This window comes from Callithrix jacchus, chromosome 5 (assembly GCF_049354715.1).
Source record: "Callithrix jacchus isolate 240 chromosome 5, calJac240_pri, whole genome shotgun sequence".
Classification (NCBI taxonomy): Eukaryota; Metazoa; Chordata; class Mammalia; order Primates; family Cebidae; genus Callithrix; species Callithrix jacchus.
Genome location: NC_133506.1, coordinates 47,079,705 through 47,099,286, shown reverse-complemented (window position 1 = coordinate 47,099,286; position 19,582 = coordinate 47,079,705). Strand labels below are relative to the sequence as shown.

At 47.9% G+C, this 19,582-nt stretch overlaps 1 protein-coding gene across 5 annotated transcripts in view; it reads left to right on the top strand.

Annotated features, from left to right (window-relative positions):
• The first annotated feature begins 487 nt into the window (after nucleotides 1-487).
• The window catches only part of NFATC2 (nuclear factor of activated T cells 2), a 179,103-nt gene continuing 160,008 nt past the window's right edge, over nucleotides 488-19,582 (top strand). For all 5 annotated transcript variants that reach the window (XM_035298940.3, XM_078371997.1, XM_078371996.1 and 2 more), the window contains exon 1: nucleotides 488-767. Coding sequence is in view for 3 of the 5 variants with exons in the window: in XM_078371996.1 (XP_078228122.1) it covers nucleotides 698-767 (70 nt within the window). In the remaining 2 variants the exon portion in view is untranslated. The remainder of the gene's footprint in view (nucleotides 768-19,582) is intronic.

Here is a 19,582-nt window from a genome sequence, read left to right as displayed (position 1 = left end):
GGCTTGGACAACCTGGGGTGTTGGTTTGAACCCTGGGCCGCTTTCTCCGAGAGGCACCCGCTTGGCAAATGGGGGGCTTGGGAGTCTCGGGCATGATTTATGAAAAGCTGCCGAGGGCCAGGGAAGGCGGTGGCTGGGGCACTCCTTGCAAACAGCCGCCTGGAGCTCCTGCAGGGCCGACTTGGACACTCGCACGCCCCCACTCCCTTCTTCTCGCCGTCGCCGGCTTCGCTCCCTCTCCCAGACTTTTCTCGCGAACAATCAGGGACTTGTGCTGGCGGCCGAAGGAGCCACGGAGCTGGCTGGCTGCGGAGGAGGCGACGTCATGGATTCCTGAGTGTGAAGTTTGCAGGAAAGCCCTTAGTTTTGGAGATGGACGGGATCCAGTGGTTTCCATGGCGCTGGATAAACAGGAGGAAACAGTGAGGGAATCCCGTTATTTTACTGCATTGAAAGCCTATAAACACGGAGCGCGGGGAAGGAAGTCGCGTTGCCTCTGGAGTAAGCCCGATCGCGGAGCCGCGCCGACTCCGCCGCGCCGGGAGCCGGGAGGCGCGCAGCTCCCGGGCCGCTCCGAGGCTCCTTGGCCAGGGCAGCCCCGCGGGCACGCGGTACAGAAGACGGCGCCCCCTCGGCTGCTGGTCTATACAAACAGACCCCCCTTTCCAAACACCCGCCAAGCCCCCGTCCCCTCCAGATGCAGAGAGAGGCTGCGTTCAGACTGGGGCACTGCCATCCCCTCCGCATCATGGGGTCTGTGGACCAAGGTAACTGACTCTCGATCCCTTCCAGCCTTTTCCGCTCGCTCCTCCCGGCCCTTTCCTGCTGCTCCAGTCCGTCCCGGGCAGCACTTTCGGCTCCGGGCAGAGGTCGGTGCGGGAGGCCTGGGACCCTGCTCGCTCTGGGCGCACAGGTAGTGTGGCCCGCGGAGGGGCGCCCGCGCCCCGGCCAGGGAAGGGACCTTTGGGAAGGCGACTTTGGACAACTTTGCGCGGGGGCAGGGAAGCGTCTCGAGCCGGGATTCCCTGGGCCAGTCTGTCGGGAGGATTTTCCCCTCCACGGGGCACCGGGAGGGATTCTCGCTACTAACCGCTGGCTGTTTAACCGTTTCAGCACTCGGCTTTTGACAGCAAATGCCATAACGCTGCATTATTATTATTATTACTTTTTTTTCTTTTACGAGAACAGGCTTGGCATTTTACTACATAGTAAGTATAGTATGGAAGACTTTGCTTTCTAACAGTTACAGCAGCAGCAGAGGCTCTGGGAGGGACATTTAAAACATTTCTTCCCCTTTTTGGATGTGCCTCCTGGATAAAGTCCTCCAGCTACCCCTTTAAAGTGCAATGTACCATCAGTTTGTTTGGGGATCTGATTACACTCTACTTTCCCTGTTTCTGCTTCTTTCCCCCTTCTCTTGGATTTAGCCCTAGTGTCCTGCCACTCAGATCTTAGGAGAGGGAGTTAACTGGTCGGAATTGCGGAGGGGCTTTGACTGCACAATAATGAATCGGTCTTTAAAAGTGGAAACGGGCAAAGCATTGTGTTTTTCAGAGGGGAGCACGGCGTTGGGGGCAGTGGGGCCAGCTGCCAAGTGGGAAGGGCTTCGAGAGTGAAGTGAAATAAATTTGCGGAGGAGGAGTTAGCCTCGTGTCATAAAATCAGAGTTGAATGTAGGTTTTGTGCTCTGCGTGGCTGATTACAGTTCTGGGGAGTGGGGGAAGAAATGACAATTTCAGTAAATAAGAGAGGCTTTTTTTTTTTTTTTTTTTTTACAAACTAGATTGAAGCCAAATGCCTTGGGTTAGGTAAATCGTGTGCTTTGCCACGGCAGACCTCAATGACACATATTTTTAGCTGAGCTGCGTTTTTGAAAGCAAGACCCGGCCAGCACTTTGAACGTTTTAACGGGGACCGGTTTATCCTGTACCCTGTCAAGCCTATGACATAATGGCCAAAAAAAAAAAGAAAAAATTTACTAATATCACATCATCTGTAAAAGCAATGCGCTCAGACAGACGACAGACATATTAAGGGTGAGAAAGGGTTTTTACTGTCATAAATACTGAAACCAGGTGTTTGATGTTCTGATGGTGGGGGTGGAGGTCAGCCTAATGCCAAATTTAGCTCTATTTGGAAAGAGTGAGAAAGAACTTGGATGAGAAATGGGGCTTCTGTTTTACTGTGTGATCTGACACTAGACTTGAATTTTATTGAGGCTGATAACTCTGCGCCCCAGGTGTGTGAACTAGTTCTGCTGAGGTTTCAAAGTCTGTGTATTTTGTGAGTGCATGTTCAATAGCTACCCTCCCCATCCCATGCCCAGGTGTGCAGGGATTGTGGGTATGGGCACGCCAGTGTGTGTGTGTGTGTGTGTGTGTGTGTACACGTGGGAGACAAGGGCACCAGATTGTTCCAGGCGACTCACGCTTGGTCTGTCAAGGCAACGCACTGGGCACATAGAATGCAATTCCAGGCATCAGGGACAGCTGGCTTGACACAGGCTGATCCACATGCTTCTCTTGAGGAGAAGCCTGATGCCCCCTTAGACTCAGACACAGACTCCAGTGTGCCTGCAGATGGGTGGAGTCATTAGAGAAGAGAAATATTTGCATGTTAAAAAATACCGATCTTTCTGCACAGAAAGTAGCACTGGCCCTGCGAACAACTGATCTGAAAGAGATGTGTTCAGTTTTATCTGAAGTGAGATGATGGAAACTATTTCAGGAATAAACAAACCCCGGGTGAGCTTTGTTCACTCCCAAACCCAGCCTCCCTGCCTTCTGCCTGCATTAGAATTTCTGCTTGGCCACATCACCACTGTGTGATCTTGGGCAAGTGACTTAACTTCTCTGTGCCACATTTATCTGTAAAATGGAGCCGATAATTATTGCCTCTCTGACAGGGTTGTTATGAGATTCAAGGAGGTAAATAAAGCAGATAAGGTGCCGAAAATGGTGTCTTGCTCGTAGTCAATGCTCCATAAACAGTAGCTACAAAAACTGTTACGGGAAAGAAGCAAAATAGTAACTGATGCTGGGGAGAAACTGGATTTGACGGTAGACGTTTTCTGAAGAGATGCAGTACTTTATACTTTTCAAGGTACTTTTAAACCGACTGGAACTTTACAATGACACAGATAGGGTTAAGATCATGGCTTGTGAAGCCTCAATTTTCTCATTTGCAAAAAAGGAATAATGATAGTATCAACTTCATAGAATTGTGGAGAGCATCGTATGAAATGAGGAATGCGAAATGCTTAGCTCCGCGCCTAACATGCAGTCAGCATGCACCGAATGGCATTATTGTCTGACAGTTGAGGCGAGTGAGACCCAGCTTTACCCAAGGTCACACAGCAGATAAAGAGCACAGTGCCTGGTGCTTGGCACACAGTGAGTGCTCAGTTGCTGTCCTGGATGGTGGCAGCAAACAAAAACTGAGCATTGACTGGAGTAAGACAAGGGGCTAGATGCTCTGCAAGCATTAAGTCTCTTAATTGTCATAGCACTGTAGATGATAAGTACTGCAATCATGGTGTCCTTCCTGGAGGAGGAGTGGGGCACAAAGATGTGTGGCAATGGGCCAAGTGTTGGCTGGGAAGAAAGTGGTGGAGCTTTTCTTTGAACCCAGGCTCTTGACCATATGCTCTGCTGTCTCTGAAACTCACTAACATCATCATATTTTTTTTATGCCATTTGACAGATGAGGTGACTGACATGGGACCAGATCCTGGTTCTGGGATCTTTCCCCAATACCATGTTGTTCCCTGACATATGCTGGGAGGGAAAGAGACATATGGGAGGATGTGGAGGATATAAGTCTCATTGCTACAGATAGGGAAACTGAGGCAGCAGCTGATTTGTGAGTTAGTGAGGGCTTCTTGCTTTGACTTCCCTCAGGGAAATGAAAGCACAAGACATTCACTCTTAGTAGAGAATAAAGTCCCCAGCCAGCCAGCGTGGCAGCTCCAAAGCTGATGCTGCTTTCTATACTGAGAGCCCCTCCCAGGGACCCCTCCTCCTGGCTAGTCCTTCCCTTGCTACCCTTTGTCCAGGAAGTCCCTCCAGCTTGCAAGCCTCTCTTCTCAGACTCCAGAGAGAATCACACGTTCACCAGACACTCCAATGACCAGCTTTATTAAGAACTTTCCCTGGCTTGATTACAAGCCCCCTGAGGACAGGAACCGGGTCTCCTATTTCTGTGAGTCTCCACTGGGGTCCAGGTGACATTGCTACTTCCAAGAGGTTAACAGTTTGAGCTCTGAATCAGAGGTTCAAATCTTGACTCAGCCACCTGTGTGAGTTACTTCACTTATGCCTCAGTTTCTCCATGTTAGGCAAGAGTGATATTAATATTACCCAGAATAATATTTAATAAATGTAGCAACCAGGTATAAACCAATCAGAACTATAGGAGCAGGGTCCCTAGACACTTCTCTGCTGAGCCAGGCTTTAACTATTTATTTGCTGAATTGTGGGAAGGGTCCCAGGCAGTGGAAGTCTTTGGAGGGCGATAGGAAGCAGGGAAGCAGCAAATAATCTATGGAAGTTCTCAATCTTTTAATAAACAATATAATCCTCAAAGTATCCATTCAAAAAATAATTGCTGTCACTACTATTGTATAATTTATATTTCAACAGTTATTCCCCCTCAAAAAAATCGATGCCTAAATCCAGTTACTAAATACTTTCTTTTGTGTTTTCTCATTGCAGAGCTCACACTTAATATGTAAATGACTGATTATTTAGTTTTCCTGATGGGAAGAAGCCAGTCAAGTCTCTATTTTTAAATTTTTATTTATTTATTTTAAAAAATTTATTTATTTTACTTTAGGTGCACACTATATCTGTCATTTCTCCGCATGTTATCCTTCCCCACCCTCTCTTCCCTCCCCACCCCTATTTTTTTTTTTTTATTTTTAAGACAGGGTCTCACTCTGTCTCCCAGGATGGAGTACAGTGGTGTGATCATGGCTCACTGCAGCCTTAACCTCCTGGGCTCAGCAATCCTCCCACGTCAGCCTCCAGGGTAGCTGGGACTAGAGGTGTGCACCACCATACCTGGCTAATTTTTTCAATTGTTTGTAGAGATGGGGTCTTGCTATGTTGCCTAAGCTGGTCTTCAATTCTTGGGGTCAAATAATACTCCCACCTTGGCCTCCCAAAGTGCTGTGTTTCCAGGCATTAGCCACTGTGCTTGGCCAGGTTCCTGTTTTTGTTCCTTTGCTAGAAGAGGAATTTGAGAATCTCTGACCATGCAGCCTGGATGGGAGTCCCCCTCTTGGCTCTGCTGGCCTCTGCCCTGTGCTGCCTGCATCCTGGTACTAATCACACTGATGGTCTGACTCATTTGTCCATGTCCTCCAACAGATTTGAACTCCAGGAACCAGAAACCACACCTCTTTTGGTCAGCACTGTATCGTCAGTGCTAGGAGGGTGCTTGGCACTTGGTAGGTGCTCAGTGATTCCCTTGGTTAAAGGGATGGATTAGTGGATGAGTTATGAATGTCTGCAGCACGGTAGAAGGTCTGTGGCTTGTTAAGACCCAGAATTCGGACAAACAGAGGCACCGCACTCTCACTGTGTATCACTCTCTTCTGCTTCCTTTTAAAAATGACAGTGACCTTTTGACTTCCACATTTTCCCAACCGGAGCTGGTGACCTCAGTGGGATTTCTCCTGGGCCATCCAGCAGGCACTCACATTCCTGTTGTTGTCTGGAATAAATAAGCCCCCAATAACAGCAACAAACCGCAAATGACAATGACAATGACAGCAGCCACCACTCATTGAGTGCCAGGCACCATTCCAAGGGCTTTCATGTGCCACCCTAAGCATCCTCCCTCCAATCCTGCAGTTAATGGTACCCATTTTGCACAGGGAGATAAAGTCACTCACCAGGGTCACACCCTAGCAAGTGGCAGAGCTGGGATTGAAACCCACACCCCCATGTTGCTCCCTGACTGTAATGCTGAATAATCATCACAAGAGGGTGATCATCTTTTTCCTATTGGACATATACCCTAAGGCCAGCCACTTTACACATGTTATCTCATTGGAGTCTCACACACACCCAAAAATCCCTGAGAGGTTGGTATAGAATATGATCCTCCTTTTAGAGAAGATAGGGAGTGGTCAAGGCATTTTATGGGGCAGCCCTGGGCCCGGCTAATGCCAAAAGCAGCAGGACCACTCAGCTAAGATGAGCTGGAGAGGAAGGCCCCAGCCCCCTAAAGGAACCAGCCTGCCACAAAGTCTGGAGTGAGGGGAATCTCCTCCCTTCCCAGTTGACTTTCGGCACCATTCAATGACTCCTAGCAGCCCCCGTCCCCTCCTTGCTCTGGCTATCTATCACAGTGAACCTATCCCGGGGTCCTTTCCTCAGAGCTTCTCTGGGTGGCTGAAGCCAGCTGGGTGTTTCTTTCTCCTGACACTCCAGGGCTCCCACCTCCAGCAAAACCGCTGCTTTCCACGCAGCCTTGCTGCACACTCCTGGTCCCTCTCTTTGCCTGTGCCTGTACGAGGCTTCCTGTCTGGGTTGCCTCTCCTTTCCTTCACATCTTTTCTGAAGGCCCAGCCCAATTTCCATCTCCCCTTAGATGCCCCCTTGACCATTTAATGTGTTTTCATCAGAATTTTTAGGGATCTACCGTGGGCTGGGTACTTTCCAAGATGCTGGGGATTCAGCGGTGAACGAGGCAGATGCAGGTCATGCCCTCATGAGGCGTGCCAGGAAAGAGCCAGGATGACTTCAGACTCTGTGAAGGACCAGGGACCAAAGGAACTCAAAAGGCCACTGTCGTCGTTAAAAGGACAGTGGAGTTGAGAATGACTTGGGGTGTGTGTGTGTGTCTGGTGGGTGGGTGGATTAGTTTCTAGTCGCTGTTGTAACAAACGACCACAAATTGAATGGCTTAAAACAACACGCATTTATCCTCTCATAGTTCTGGAGGCCAGAAGTTTGAATCGAGGTGTCGCAGGGCCATGCTGCCTTTGAAGGCTCTAGGAGGAAACCCTTCCTTGTCTCTCCCAGCTCCTGTGGCTCCTGGAGACCCTTGGCCTTCCTCGGCCTGTGGCTGTGTCACTCCCATCTCTGCCTCTGTCTTCACGTGACCTTGTTCCTGAGTGCATGTGTGTTGATTCCTCTGGTCAGGGGGCAGCCGTCATTGGCCTGGGCCCTGTTAGGTCTGGTAGGACCTCATCTAAACTTGATCACATCTCAGACACTATTGCCAGAAGGTCCTATTCACAGGATCTAGAGTTGGGACTTGAATATATTTTTTGGTGGAGTCGGGAGGGATGCTTCAATCCACAAGAGTAGGATTTCTCATTCAGGCTGGATGGCCCTTCCTCTCTAAGGTGATGTCTTTTTCTAGTTGACCCCGAATGGTGAGGAATCTGTGTGTAAGATGTCTGGAAGAAGAGCATTCCAGGCAGAATGAGCTGTAATTGCAAAGGCCTGGGAAGAGGCATGTGCTTGGGACACAAGGAGCCCAATGGGGCTGGACCAGAAAGGGCGGGGGAGCATGATCGAGGCAAGCTCACAGGACAGGGTCACATAGGATCTTGTAAGGAGTCTCAAGTTCATTCTCAGGGTAATCGGGAGCCCTGGGGGAATGTTTCGCAGCAGTGTGTAGTCTCATGAACCTTTTCTTTCTTTTTTATTTCTTTTTCAAGACGGAGTATTGCCCTGTCACCCAGGCTGGAGTACAATGGCACGATCTCCGCTCACTGCAACCTCTGCCTCCTGGGTTCAAGCAGGATTCTCCTGCCTCAGCCTCCCAAGTAGCTGGTGTCTGCCACCACACCCGGCTAATTTTTTGTATTTTTAGTAGAGATGGAGTTTCACTATGTTGGCCAGGCTGGTCTCAAACTCATGACCTCCTGATCTGCCCGCCCTCACCTCCCAAAGTGCTGGGATTACAAGCATAAGCCACTGCACCCAGCCATAGTGAACCTTTACAAATGGTCATACTGCCCATTCAGGGGAGACTGCCTCTAGCCAGCTAAGAGTGAATGCGAGGCCAGCAGACTGGAGGCTCCTGCAGTGGCCCAGGCAGGAGATGCAGATGGCTGGGGCCAGTGTGGGGCAGGAGAGGCGCTCAGAGACAGTGCCTCCCAATCCACAGAGCTTTCTTCTGTAAGGTTCTGAAAACTGTGTTCCCTGGGATATACATCCACGGAGACAGTCCCTGGCTTTGGTATCTAGGGGTAGATGCCATCAATCCTGTGACTATTTGAACCACTTCAGATGTGCCTTTCTATTTCAGCCACGCCTGGCTTCCCCTCAGCAGCTCTTCCTCCACCCTCTGCTATCACTGGCAGTCATAAGACTTCAGTGTTTCATCTTGATCCAAAAATGTCCCGCAGCAAATCCCCACTTAGCGAATCACCCAGGAATAGCATGACTCAGTAATGAGTATCAGACTCGCGTGGGACAAAACCATTTCCATGGTGCCTGTGTGACTTTGCAAGTCACATCACAACCTGCTGTATGCCTTCGCTTCCTTCACTGAAAAGTAGCCATTAGAAATTCTCACACATGGGGGTGTTTTAAGGTTGAGAGGAAGTTGTGTCTGTGAGACTCTCAGCAAAGGCAAAGCGGTCAGTTTCTGTTAGCTGCTATGTTCACTACTATTTTACTGTTTTAATTTCAATTTATTACTTTCCTCCAGTTCAATAACTTCCAAGAGTTCCTACAGGGACTACAGCTACTTTCTACCAAGCCTCTAGGGTCTTTCTGTAGGGTCCTGATGACCCACTTCAGTCACTGAGCCCAAGTCCAGAGGTGTTGGTGGAGGATCTAACAGAGGCAGAGCTCCTGGCGAGGTGATGGGGAGAAAATCCAATGTGTGTGAGACATGCCTGTTTGCATTTGAAAGTCAGATAAAGATGTTTTTGTGAAGCTGGGGGAGACACAATCCTGGGAAGTCATTCACAAGCTAAGTGACTGTGAGCTTAGGTGAAGTCTAATGATTGTGTTGATGAGAAGTGAAAGAGGGAGAGAACAGCTGATGTCTTGTGCTTTTTTGGAGGGAGACGGGGGTGGGGGTGGGCTCCAGGGTTCAGTTGTGTGGATGGGAGCTGAGGATGGGTACCTCTGAGTCAGCCAGCTCGTCCTCATCACTCCCTGACTTCAAAGATTAGGAAATTGGCACAGATATTTGAGTCTGCAAAGAATATGGCAGAGAAGAGAATGAGAGAGAAACGGTCTTGGGGCATACTGGGGAAGACAGCCTGGGTGACGGGGTGGGGGACAGTTGGCTGAGGGTGACAGGTACACTGAGTGAGACATGATTGTGGGGATGGGCAGATACGAACCAACACTCTATCCCCTAACTAACCAGCCCTACCCATCCTGCCCCTTGAGGCTCTGCCTTAGTAGAAGATGGAGCCTCCCTGGCCAAGGGATGGTGGTATCTCTTGTTCAGTTTAAGAGCAAGGACCGTAGTTTAAGGGGAAGGCAGGTTTACTGAGCCTGCTTTCCTAAACATTGTTACCCAAGATAGAGGGGAATATGTTAGAAAGCAAGGAACAAAGGGGAGAAACAAAACCAGGGCAAAGTGTTTGTGCAGGGACTGGGTGGAAGGAATCGAGACCCTCCAGCCCAGGTGCTCACGCTCACATGCTCCTGGCAGTGGCACGGATAAATGAGGCAGCCAGCTGGGGGCTGGAGGGAACGAGGGGGGCAAAAGACGCGTGCCCAGGGAACAGCCTCTACTCACCTCCAGCTAAATGGTCCATACAGGAATGGGAACCCGAGTGGTTGGATCTGCCTGCCTGCCTTTTTTTTTTTTTTTTTTAAGAAGTTGGAAACTTGGATTTTTATGTGAAATTTCCCAATTTAAAACTGTTAGTTCAACCTGACACAGGGTGGGGAACAACACACACTGGGGCCTTGCTGGGAAGGTGGGGGAGGGGAGAGCATCAGGATAAATAGTGAATGCACGTGGGGCTTAATACCTAGGTGATGGGTTGATGGGTGCAGCAAACCACCATAGCACACGTTTACCTGTGTAACAAACATGCACGTCCTGCACGTGTATCCCAGAACTTAAAATAAAATAAAATTGAATTTAAAAAATAAAAATGTTAGTTCAGATTAAAAAGAAGTGACTGGGCAGGGCAAACCTAAGATGCCTGCAGGCTGAATTGGCGGAGCTGCTGGGGACCTGTGGCTTCTGCTGCTGTCACATGGGGCAGCTCCCTACGGTCCACAGCTTGACTTGAGCGCTGGCTTTTATTAGAACTCTGCTGTCTTAGAAGGTACCGATGGCCATCAGTGCCTGCCCAGTGGGAGGGTGGCGTGTGCAACTAACTGCCTTTTGCTGCAATCCCCTCTTAGAAAACAGTTTTCTCACAACGGAGAACCCTCTTTGGGCTTTAAAAGACTGTAGGAGGTGATAGATTGGAGTGCAAGTTGGGTTTGAAACTGTCTTGTTTTCTTTTTTTTTTTGAGACGGAGTTTCGCTCTTGTTACCCAGACTGGAGTGCAATGGCGCGATCTCGGCTCACCGTTTTCTTAATCTATAAGGAGCTCATCCCTGAAAATGGCTTTGCAAGAGCACAAGGATGCCAATGAGGCATTTGGGGGAACAAATGCAAGAAATTCAGTAATTGGGATGAACCGTATACATACACATACACAAACGCACATATGTATATGAAATGTCTATATATTCAAGACAAGTCCTTGCTCTGTCACCCGGGCTGGAGTGCGGTGGCACGAACGCCGCTCACTGCAGCCTCGACCTCCTGGCTCAAGCCCTCCTGTTTTGGCTTCGTAAAGATGAGGTGTCACTATGTTACCCAGGCTGGTCTGGAACTTCTGGGTTCAAGCGATGTTCCCACCTCAGCCTCCCAAAATGATGGGATTACAGGCATGAGCCCAGGATGAACTATATTTTAATATAATATTTTTAAAACAAAATTAATTGCAAAAATCCATGATAAACTTAAAATAAAAAAGGCCAGATGTGCTAGCTTGAGCCCAGGAGTTCAGGACCAACCTAGGCAACATAGTGAGATCTTGTCTCTAAATAAAAAAAGGGGGGCACGGTGGCAGGAGACTGTAGTCCCAGCTACTAGGAGGCTGAGGTGAGAGGAACAGCTGAGCCCAGGGAAGTTGAAGCTGCAGTGAGCCATGATCGTGCCACTGCACTCCATCCTGGGCAACAGAGTGGGACCCTGCTTCAAAAAAAATAAATAAAATACAAATGTAAAATAAAGACAAGATCAACATTACTCATTTTCCCCTTGGCCTTAGGGTGAAGCACAGCTCACATGGACTATTACTGTCTTTATTAAAATTCTAATAGCTTGTTCACCAAGGATTTTTTGTTTTGCATTCGTTTTGATGTTTTAAAACATGGTGTGAAGATATAATTTATCTGATTACTGAGTTTTTGGTGCCCTCTTTAATTTTGCCTCTCTCTCTCTTTTTTTTTTTTTAAGACAGAGTCTCTCTCTGTTGCCTAGGCTGGAGTGTAGCGGCGCCATCTTGGCTCACTGCAACCTCCGCCTTCCACATTCAAGTGATTTTTTTGCCTCAGCCTCCCAAGTAGCTGGTACTACAGGCACACACCACCATGCCTGACCAATTTTTTGTATTTTTAGTAGAGACAGGGTTTCGCCACATTGGCCAGGCTGGTCTTGAATTCCTGACCTCGTGATCCGCCTGCCTTGGCCTCACAAAGTGGTGGGATTACAGGTGTGAGCCACCGTGCCTGGCCTAATTTTGTCTCTCTTGCTTCACACTAGTGCCAGCCTTGCTGGAGTCAAATGCATCTGTCTATAAGTTCTAGATTAACACCTAGAGTGATCATGAGTCCCAGGGAATGCTTCAGTCAAAGGGAGATTATTTCTGGAGTCTGGTAAAGAATGTTCTCACTTTTTGAATCCAACTTAAAACGTTTCAATGCCTGCCTTATATAAGCAGTGCTTTATTACAATAAAGACCAGTGCTTTATTACATGGAGTTCATGATGAAAATTTGTAACTTATCTGTTATACGGATAATCCCTGACTTACGATGTTTGACAGGATTTCTTTACTTTACAGCGGTGTGAAGGTGATATGTATTTAGTAGAAACTGTACTTCAGGTACCCATAAATGATTCTCTTTTTCTCTTTCAGTACAGTATCCAATAAATTACAGGAGATATTCAACACTTTATTATGAAGTAGTCTTTGTGTTGGGTGATTTTGCCTAAAATCAGTTGCGTAGGTGAATGTAAGTGTTCTGAGCATGTTGAAGGTAGGCTAGACTAAGCTATGGTGTTCAGTAGCTTATGTGTATTAAATGCATTTTAAAATCTTTATTATTAATATTATTTAGAGGTGGGGTCTTGCTCTGTTGGAATGCAGTAGTGCAATCATGGCTCACTGCAGTCTTAAGCTCCTGGGCTCCAATGGGAGCCTGGCTAATTTATTTGTATTTTTCAGAGATGGGGGTCTTGCTATGTTGCCTAGGCTGGTCTCAAACTGCTGGCCTCAGCCATCCTCCTGCCTCAGCCTCCATGGTGCTGCGATTATAGGCGTGAGCCATTATGCCCTGCCTAAATGCATGTTCAACTTAACAATATTTTATTTTATTTTATTTTAGAGACAGAGGCTTGCTCTGTCACCATACTGGAGGACAGTGGCGCAATCTTAGCTCATGGCAATCTCTGACTCCCTGGTTGAAGCCTCTGACTCCCTGCTTCAAGCAATTCTCCTGCCTCAGTCTCTCAAGTAGCTAGGATTGCAGGCACATGCCACCATGCCCAGCTAATTTTTGTATTGTTAGTAGAGATGGGGTTTCACCATGTTGGCCAGGATGGTCTTGAACTCCTTGTCCGCTCACCTCGGCCTCCCAAAGTGCTGGGATTACAGGCATGAGCCACCACGCCAGCCACAATATTTTCAATGTATGGCGGTTATACATTATTATTTGCATAATGTCACCTACAAGTTGAGGAAGCGGTTCTGTGCATTATCAGAACTGGCTGCAACACTCAGGGCATTGTGCAAAATGAAAAAGCATGGCCTTTTGTTCAAAAGTATTTAGAATTTTAAAAACGTCAACAGCAGAGCATTCAACTAAGTGCAGGGTCCCTCTAAGCACAGGCTGTTCCAGGTGTGGGGTGCTGTGTGACTCTGCATATCACAGTCCATGAGTGAGCCCTGGCTGCTACTCAGATAAGCTTGATTTTCCTTGTTAGTGTTAAACAGTCCTTGAATTTTAGAGCTGAAATGGTAACATGGGCATTATCTAATGCATCTCCTCCCAATTTACAGATGGAGAAACTGAGGCACAGGAGATCTCTTGCTTAAAGGTCACAGAGTGAGTTAGAGGAAGAACTCAGTTTAGATTCTGGGCCTCCCAGCTCTGGGTTACTCTCTTTTTCTTTTTGAGACAGAGTCTCGCTCTGTCACCCAGGCTGGAGTGCAGTGGCGCTATCTTGGCTCACTGCAGCCTCTGCCTCTCGGGTTCATGTGATTCTTCTGCCTCAGCCTCCTGAGTATCTGGGACTACAGGCATCCGCCACCATGCCCAGCTAATATTTTTTGTTATTTTTAGTAGAGACAAGGTTTCACTATGTTTGCCAGGATGGTCTCAATCTCCTGACCTCATGGTCCGCCCACCTCATCCTCTCAAAGTGCAGGGATTACAGGTGGGAGCCACCTCTCCTGGCCTGGGTTGTCCTTTAATGTACCACAAGATCAGTCCAGGCTCAGTCACACATTTATGTGTTTGGGCCATTGACCTTCAGCAGGAAGGTCAGCCTGGAAGGGGTGGAAGGGATTCAAATGTCCCAGTCTTGTTATAAAGACCTCAAGAACATATTTTCTATGATAGACATTGTCCTTTATAAATAGTCTTTTTCTTTTTCTCTCTCAATCCTTGCTTTGGAGACAGGGTCTTGCTATGTTTCCTCAGCTGGAGTGCTGTGGCTGTTCACAGGTGCAGTCGTCACGCATTGCAGCCTGAAACTCACGGGCTTGAGCAATGCTCCCATCTCCGCCTTTGAGTAGCTGGAAGTACAGGTGTGCACCATCGTACCAGGCTCTTTTTCTTTTTAAACATGTGCAGGCAGAATTTCCCTGAAGCCACTGAGTCAGATGAAATGTTATTTCTCTGCAAATAATTACAGGTACTGGAACCAGGCTAGAGGCTGGGCTGCAAGGCTATAAAACACTGCTACATTTCAGGACATTCTTGTTGAGTCCCATTAAGCTGAGCAAAGAAGGGACTTGGGTTCTCCTAGTGGTGCAGTTTTATTCACTGATTGATCTCTCTGGTAGGAGCTCTGTTGGGCGTCATTCTTCCATTCATTCCTTCAGCTGCTTTTTAAGTGAGAACCTACCATTTACTGGGTACCAGTCTATGATCTGGGGATACAGGTGGGGTTGCCAGATAAAAATACAGCATGTCCACTAACATTTGAATTTGGGGTAAACCATGAATAATTTCTTAGTTTATTTTTGCCCCACATACTATTTGGGACATACTTCTACTAAGAAAAGCATTTGTGGTCTAAAATTCAAATTTAACTGGGTGGGTCTCCTGTATTTGTATTTGCTAAGCTTGGCAACCCTAGATATCCCAGGGAAGAAAACAGACAAATATCCCTGGCTGTGTGGCAATTGCATTTAAGTGAAAGGAACAGGCAACAAACTGACGAAGAAATATACACGTGAATAAAATATGCCATAGTGAAAAGGGTAATGAGGAACACGAAGCAGGGTGAGGAGACAGGGAATGCCGGGGAAGGCGATTTTTATTAGGATAGGCAGGGACAGTCTCTTGGAGGAGGTGACTTTTGAGCTGTAAAATGAAGTGAGGTAGTGGCCAGACAATATCAGAGAGAACAGTAGGTACAAAGGCCCTGGGGTGGGGTCACATGGGCATTTTCTTTTTTTTTTTTTTTGAGACAGTGTCACTCTTGTTGCCCAGGCTGGAGTGCAATGGCACAATCTCGGCTCATCGTAACCTCTACCTCCTGGGTTTAAACGATTCTCCTGCCTCAGCTTCCTTAGTAACTGGGATTACAGGCACGCTCCACCAGCCCTGCTATTGGTTCTTTGTGTTTTTTTTGTATTTTTAGTAGAGATGGTGTTTTTCCATGTTGGTCAGGCTTGAACTCCTGACCTCAGGTGATCCGCCCACCTTGGCCTCCCAAAGTGCTAGGATTACAGATGTGAGCCACCGCACCTGGCCTTATGAGCATTTTCAAGGAACAAGTGTTCCAGGGTGACAGAGGGAATAAGAGAAGGGGAGAATGGCAAGAGGTGATACCCAGGGAGGGCGATGTGGGATGCAGCTTTCGTAGGGCCTTGCAGACCAAGGGCTTTGTATTTAATTTTAATTTAATGGGAAACCACTGGAGGGTTTATCAGATGTATATTTTCTAAAGGCTCCCTCTAGCTGCTCCACGTAGGGGCAAACATGGAAGTAGCAAGTCCAGAGATGAGGCTTCCGCAGTTGTCCAAGTAAGAAATAACAAGGGCCTGGATTCTTGGGAGGTGGAGGAAGAACAGTGAAGTTAGTGAGAAATGGGAGGCTTTGGGTTACATTTGGTGGAACTGCCTGCATTTGCTGAGGGTTTGCATGTGGGCATGAGAAAAGGTGAAGACTCAAGAACCACTCCTTGGTGTTTGATTGGAGAACTGGATTAAAGGCAGAACCATACTTGAGTTGAGGCCCAGTGAAGCAGGAGCAGCTGGAGACACGGTTTGGTGTCGGACTCATTCACATTGACGTGCCTGTTAGATGCCCCAGTGAAAATGCTGGGTTGGCAGTTGGATATATGAGCCTGGATTTCTGTGGAGAGACCCAGGCTGTAGATAAAAATGAGCTTTCTGCCAGAAGGTGGAAAGGAAGGCAGAGCTGTGGGCGGTGGGCAACTCCAGGGCCATCTTGAGGAACCTGGGGACTCAGAGCCACCTTGAGTGGCAGGAGGAGCTTCTTGAAAGAGCTTCATGAGTCAATGCTTCTCGAATATTTCTATCCAGGCAGACCCAAATTATGCTCCATTTTAAGGAAGCCTAGAAGAGGAAGAGAAATTACTCACACATGGATCAAAGGATGAGAGTCTGAGTCTTGCGAATCCTTCCTCGGTCTCTTATCTCTATGGTTACCGCGTCTCTGTAGTCCACGCCCCTTTATCTCCTTATCTCTATGGTTACCGCGTCTCTGTAGTCCACGCCCCTTTATCTCTTGCCTGGATGGCTATAAGAACCGCCTAAGGGCCAGGCCTTGTTTCTAAGAGCACAAATTATTTATTTTTGAATTGAAAATATGCCTTTCCCCCAGCCCGAAATCCCACCCTTCAAGGTGGCCTGTAGAGAAGACCTATTTACTCCTCACTCTCCAGCAGAAACTCTTTTATGGGTTGGCACCTAGTCTAAACCACTTCCTTTTAAAGAACTCTGATTATAGTAGTGCAGACTCCAAATTCCGGAAGCTTTGAAAATATATCCACTGTTCAGAGGACAAGTAAGGCAGTTAGAGTTTAGATTGTCCTGAACTGTCCTGCCTCAGGCTGAAATTTTTGGAGCACTTGATCAGTCGGAAAGTAATCTTCCTTTGGATATCTCATTTTATCATTGGGTATCTGAAGAGGAACTGGTATTGGGATAAGAATTTAGGTTCTTGCTCTAGCAATTGGGTAGCCAGGGTAAGCCTCAGGGAGGAGAATCCTTAGAGAAAACTCTAAGGATTTTAAGGGAAGTAAACCTCTGCATCCATCCAGGCAGACATCTACTCTTCCACTGATTAATGGATCCATTCATCCATGCAACACATTCACTCTTTCATCCATCCATTCATCCATCTATCCTCCATGAAGCCATCCATCTATCCTTCATCCACCATCCACCATCCATCATCTGTCCATCTACCCTCCATCCACCCATCCATCCATCCATCCCCTATCCATCCATCTACCCATCTATTCATCCCTCCATCTGTCTTCCATCCATCTATCCTTCATTCATCCATTTATCCTCCATCTATCCATCTACCCTCCATCCACCCATCCATCATCCCTCCATCCATCTATCCATTCATTTTCCATCCATGCATCCATCCTCCGTTTATCCATACATCCATTGTACATAAAGCTGCAAATGAGGTGGTCATAGCTTCTGCCTTAGTGGCTCTCACAGGCTAGCGGAGATTAAATTCTCTGATTGACCCAGTCTGGGTCCACTTCTTTGCTAGGGGAGGGTGGGGCAGCTAGGTTGATAGGTCTACTGAGACTATGTTTAGAGTAGTTTCCCCAAGGAACACACTGGGGTGCAGTTATGAGAAGAAGGGAGAAATTATTCTGGGTAGGCACAATCAACAAATGTCTACTAGATTTAGTGGCACTTAATAATTATGGGATGGAGGGATGAGGAAGGATGTGGGGAGGCATCCCCAGCTTTTCTCCTTTTCTAAAGCACAGGAGAAGCCTCGTTTTCTTGCTTATTGGCCAAAATTTCATCAGCTGGACCTTGGGTCTCTGTCATAAGGACCCAGAAGTATCCACCTCTTTCTAGATGCTTGTCTCTAAGTATCCTAGCTGGGGTCATCACTCTTCCCTCCTACACCTAAATGCATTAGGCACCCTCAAGATGCTTGTTGGATACACATGGCTTAGAAGTGCTTATAGTTAGGAAACAAAGGCTGGGATTTCTTTCTGCTCTGACAACCAGGAGGTACTGCTCAGAGATTCTCATCTCTGGCACACATTGGAAGCATCTGGAGAGCTTTTACAAAATACTGATGCCTGAGTCACAACCCCAAACATTCTGATCAAATTGGTGTCTGGTGGTGCTCGGGTATTTGAATAAAAATTTTAACAGCTCTCCAGGTGATTCTAATGTGCAGTCTGGATTAAGAACCACTGGTCTGAGTGCAATTTGGAAAAACCTGTTCGTAGCTGGGCTGCTTTGCTTTCAGGGCATAAGTATGATGATGGGAGAGGCTGTGGCTGTGGAGAGTTGCATCTCCAACATCTTGTGGCAGTGCCAGGTAGGTGCTCCATAAATATTTGTGGGATGATGGATGGCTTGGCACAAATCCCCTTAATGGAGCTGAGATGGCTCCTCTGAAGAGTGCATGTCCTCAATTCTTCCTTGCACATGGGGAAGGATTCTAATCACTTGAGGTCAAGCTGTAGTTCTCACGAGGATCTTAAGACCTCTCCCACCTAATCTCATCCTCCACACTGGCTTCACCTTAGATTCATCTAAAGTTTAAAAAAGTATTTTCAGACATTCTGCTTCAGTGGGTTTGGATCGCAGCCTGGCACGGTTGTGTAAAAAGGTGTCCCAGGTGATTCTAATATGTGGGAAGGGTTGAAGACCACTGCTTTGGTCTTTTCTACTTCTGTGTGTCTGCTTCCCACTTCAGCTAGGTTGGCAGAGCCCCCTGGAGAGTTATTGGGGGTGTACCTAAGTTACTGGGTCCTTATGCAGTGTTTGTTGAATGTACCTGTTCATTAATGCTCACGTTGGGTGCTTAATTAAAAATACATATTCATGGCCAGGCATGGTGGCTCATGCCTGTAATCCCAGCTCTTTGGGAGGCCGAGGCGGGTGGATCACAACATCAGGAGTTCGAGACCAGCCTGGCCAACATGGTGAAACCCTGTCTCTACTAAAAATACAAAAATTAGCTGGGCATGGTGGTGTGTGCCTGTAATTCCAGCTACTCAGGAGGCTGAGGCAGGAGAATTGCTTGAACTGGAACCAGGTAGGCAGAGATTGCAGTGAGCCAAGATCGCGCCACTGCACTCCAGCCTGGGCTAAAGAGTGAGACTCCAACTCAAAAACAAAAACAAAAATAAACAAACAAAAACCAAAACACATTCATTAGTCTGTATTCAGACTTATGGAATCTCCAGGGAGGGGCCTGGGAATCCTGCTTTAAACAAGCAGCCAGGCGTGTCTGTCACCTGCCAACTGCTTCATCACAACTGCACTCATCCTTCTGCCTCCAGCACACCCAGCCCCTGCGAGCTCTGGCTCTGCGTTTTTGTTCTCATTGCCAGAACGCAATTCCCCAAGGTCGCCTCATCAATCAGGTTTCTTCAAATGTCACCTCCCCAGAGAGGTCCTCCTTGACCACCCAAGGGACTGACGCCTCCCCAACCTTTAGCCCATACCCTGGTGAGTTCCTCCTGGGCCCATAAGGAGATGCTTTTTGTCCTGTTTCTCTCCTTCAGGCTTCTCCCAAGACCAGAGCCTGAGCTTCCGAGGGTAGCAGTGGCTGGTTCCTGCCGGGTGCCAGCACCTGGCACGTGGTAGGTGGCCAGGAGGCATAGCTGTAAGGGTGGGACTAGCGCTCTCAGGCTGATTTCTTCCCAGGCGCTGGAGACTTGAGTTCAGGGCCATGCAGGTGTCTAAGCGCTGCAAAAACCATGCCGCCCCCGTGGGCACGCGGAGACGCCTGGAGACACGCGTCTGAAATAGATGCGGGTGGACACCCCCTCTCACCCCATAGAGAAGAAAAGCAGGAAGAAGTGTGGGGCCGGTGGGTCTCTTAGTGCAAAAGTCCTAGTGGCGGCAGCTTTCTTGTCTAGACCCTGGTTCGGGCAGGGCGTGTCGCGCTCA